Genomic DNA, 1,874 nt, shown 5'->3' on the forward strand with positions numbered 1-1,874 from the left:
CCAAGGGACTCTCAAGAGTCTTCTCCAACACCACAGTTGAAAAGCATCAATTCTTCGGTGCTCAGCTTTCTTCACAGTCCAACTCTCACATCCATACATGACCACTGGAAAAACCATAGCCTTGACTAGACGGACATTTGTTGGCAAAGTAATGTCTCTGCTTTTCAATATGCTATCTAGTTTGGTCATACATTTTCTTCCAAGGATAAGCGTCTTTTAATTTCATGGCTGCAGTCACCATCTGCAGTGATTTTGGAGCCCCCCAAAATAAAGTCTGACACTGTTTCCACTGTTTCTCCATCTATTTCCCATAAAGTGATGGACACCTGCTTCCAAATAACATAGAAAGATCTTTGATTTACTTGAAGATTTAACTACAAAGTTTAATGAAGGGAATATTTGTAGATTTGCAGGTAGGGTTAAGGAAAACAAATAAGAGATGGGAAGCATTAAGAAACTAGCAAGAGCTGAAAGTCTGTATCAACCTGGACAATCAGAGGAAACTCTTAGTGAAAGGGGAGGCAAGAGCTGTGAAGTGGATCCACCAGAAAGGAGTTGCAGGAGATAAGATATGCTTTCCCAGTTCCAGCATCTACTGGCCTCCTGCTCAAATGGGGGACCCAAAGCAGTGGTGGGAAATTGGGGGACCAAAGGGATGGAGAAACCACAGTGATTCCCTGTCTTCTTCAGGCTCCAGTTCCTGTGGGGCAGGCCCACCTGGTTTCAGCTGTAGCCTGGTAATCCACCTAGAAGGAGCTTTTATTTAGAATTAAATCTTCTGATCCAGACCACAGATGAAGCAACCACAGGACTACCATCTCTCTTCTGGGATAGGCAGGTGTGCACTTCAACTGAGGTCCTGAAGCAGTGGGGCTCTCTCTTATTAAGCTCTGGGGTTTTTGTTCGGCTTTTCCCATTACTTCAAGCACTGTGAGCTCCTGGAGAGCACAGAAGTAATTTGCAGAGTCTTCAAGCTGTAAGGCTGAAATGATGAAGCTGACGGATTTATCTGCTTTCTGGAAGTTTACAGAGTAGCGGCTGTTCCTTGCATTACCATATTCTGAATACTGACGAATAAGGAAAGTCATCTCTCCCCTGGGAAGCTGTTTATACCAAAAAATATTGTAGTATTCCGTGGTCCAACTTACTTCATATCGACAATTCAGGGTGACTGTCTGCCCCACTTGACTGGGTACAGCTGTCTGGACTTGAGTTACTTGCTGGGCCACACTGGATCCTATGGGGAAAAAAACAAAACAGAGATGAAGTAGTAAATAAAATAGTGTGGCATTTAGATTAATTTAGGACCCAGAGACAAACCAAATTGAAGTTACAAAATGCTTCTTTTTCTCCAACCCTCCTTTCCTCCCCAAGTCCCTGTGAAGTCCACGTGTCTGTGTGCAGGCCTTTCACCCTGAACTCTCACACCCAGGCTTGGAAGCATTCCTACCAGAGAAGGTGACGGCCAGGAACGCCCAGAGCAGGCTGGAGAGCGGCATGAGGCGTGGATTCCCCTGCACAGATGTACTCAGTTCTGCCTCAAGCTGAGAGTTCACTGTCTCTGTAGCCTGGATGCACATATACATAGTACCTGTTCCTGTGTGACTCCTTCAAACAGGAAGTGGGGTTTGTCATGTTCATAGATCACATGGTCTTTTTCACAGACGGGAAAAACTTTTGGCTCACAGATGTTTAATTTTCTACTTTTCTTTCCTTGATTATTATGTTAGGTAGATCCTGAAAGCGTCATGGAGAAAGCAGTTAGTATTATGTGTGTGAGGGCTTCCCTGATGGCTCAGATGGTAAAGAATATACCTGCAATTCAGGAGACCCTGGTTTGATCCCTGAGTTAAGAAGATCCCCTGGAGAAGGGA

The 1,874-nt window shown here is 44.7% G+C and overlaps 1 gene segment (V, D, J or C); it reads right to left on the reverse strand.

Annotated features, from left to right (window-relative positions):
• Positions 1-474: 474 nt before the first annotated feature.
• LOC133255335 (T cell receptor delta variable 1-like) lies at positions 475-1,569 on the reverse strand. The segment is given in 2 exon segments: positions 475-1,237; positions 1,451-1,569. Coding segments are annotated over 2 exon segments (540 nt in total).
• Positions 1,570-1,874: the final 305 nt, after the last annotated feature.

The sequence above is a fragment of the Bos javanicus genome, chromosome 10 (genome assembly GCF_032452875.1).
Source record: "Bos javanicus breed banteng chromosome 10, ARS-OSU_banteng_1.0, whole genome shotgun sequence".
Classification (NCBI taxonomy): domain Eukaryota; kingdom Metazoa; phylum Chordata; class Mammalia; order Artiodactyla; family Bovidae; genus Bos; species Bos javanicus.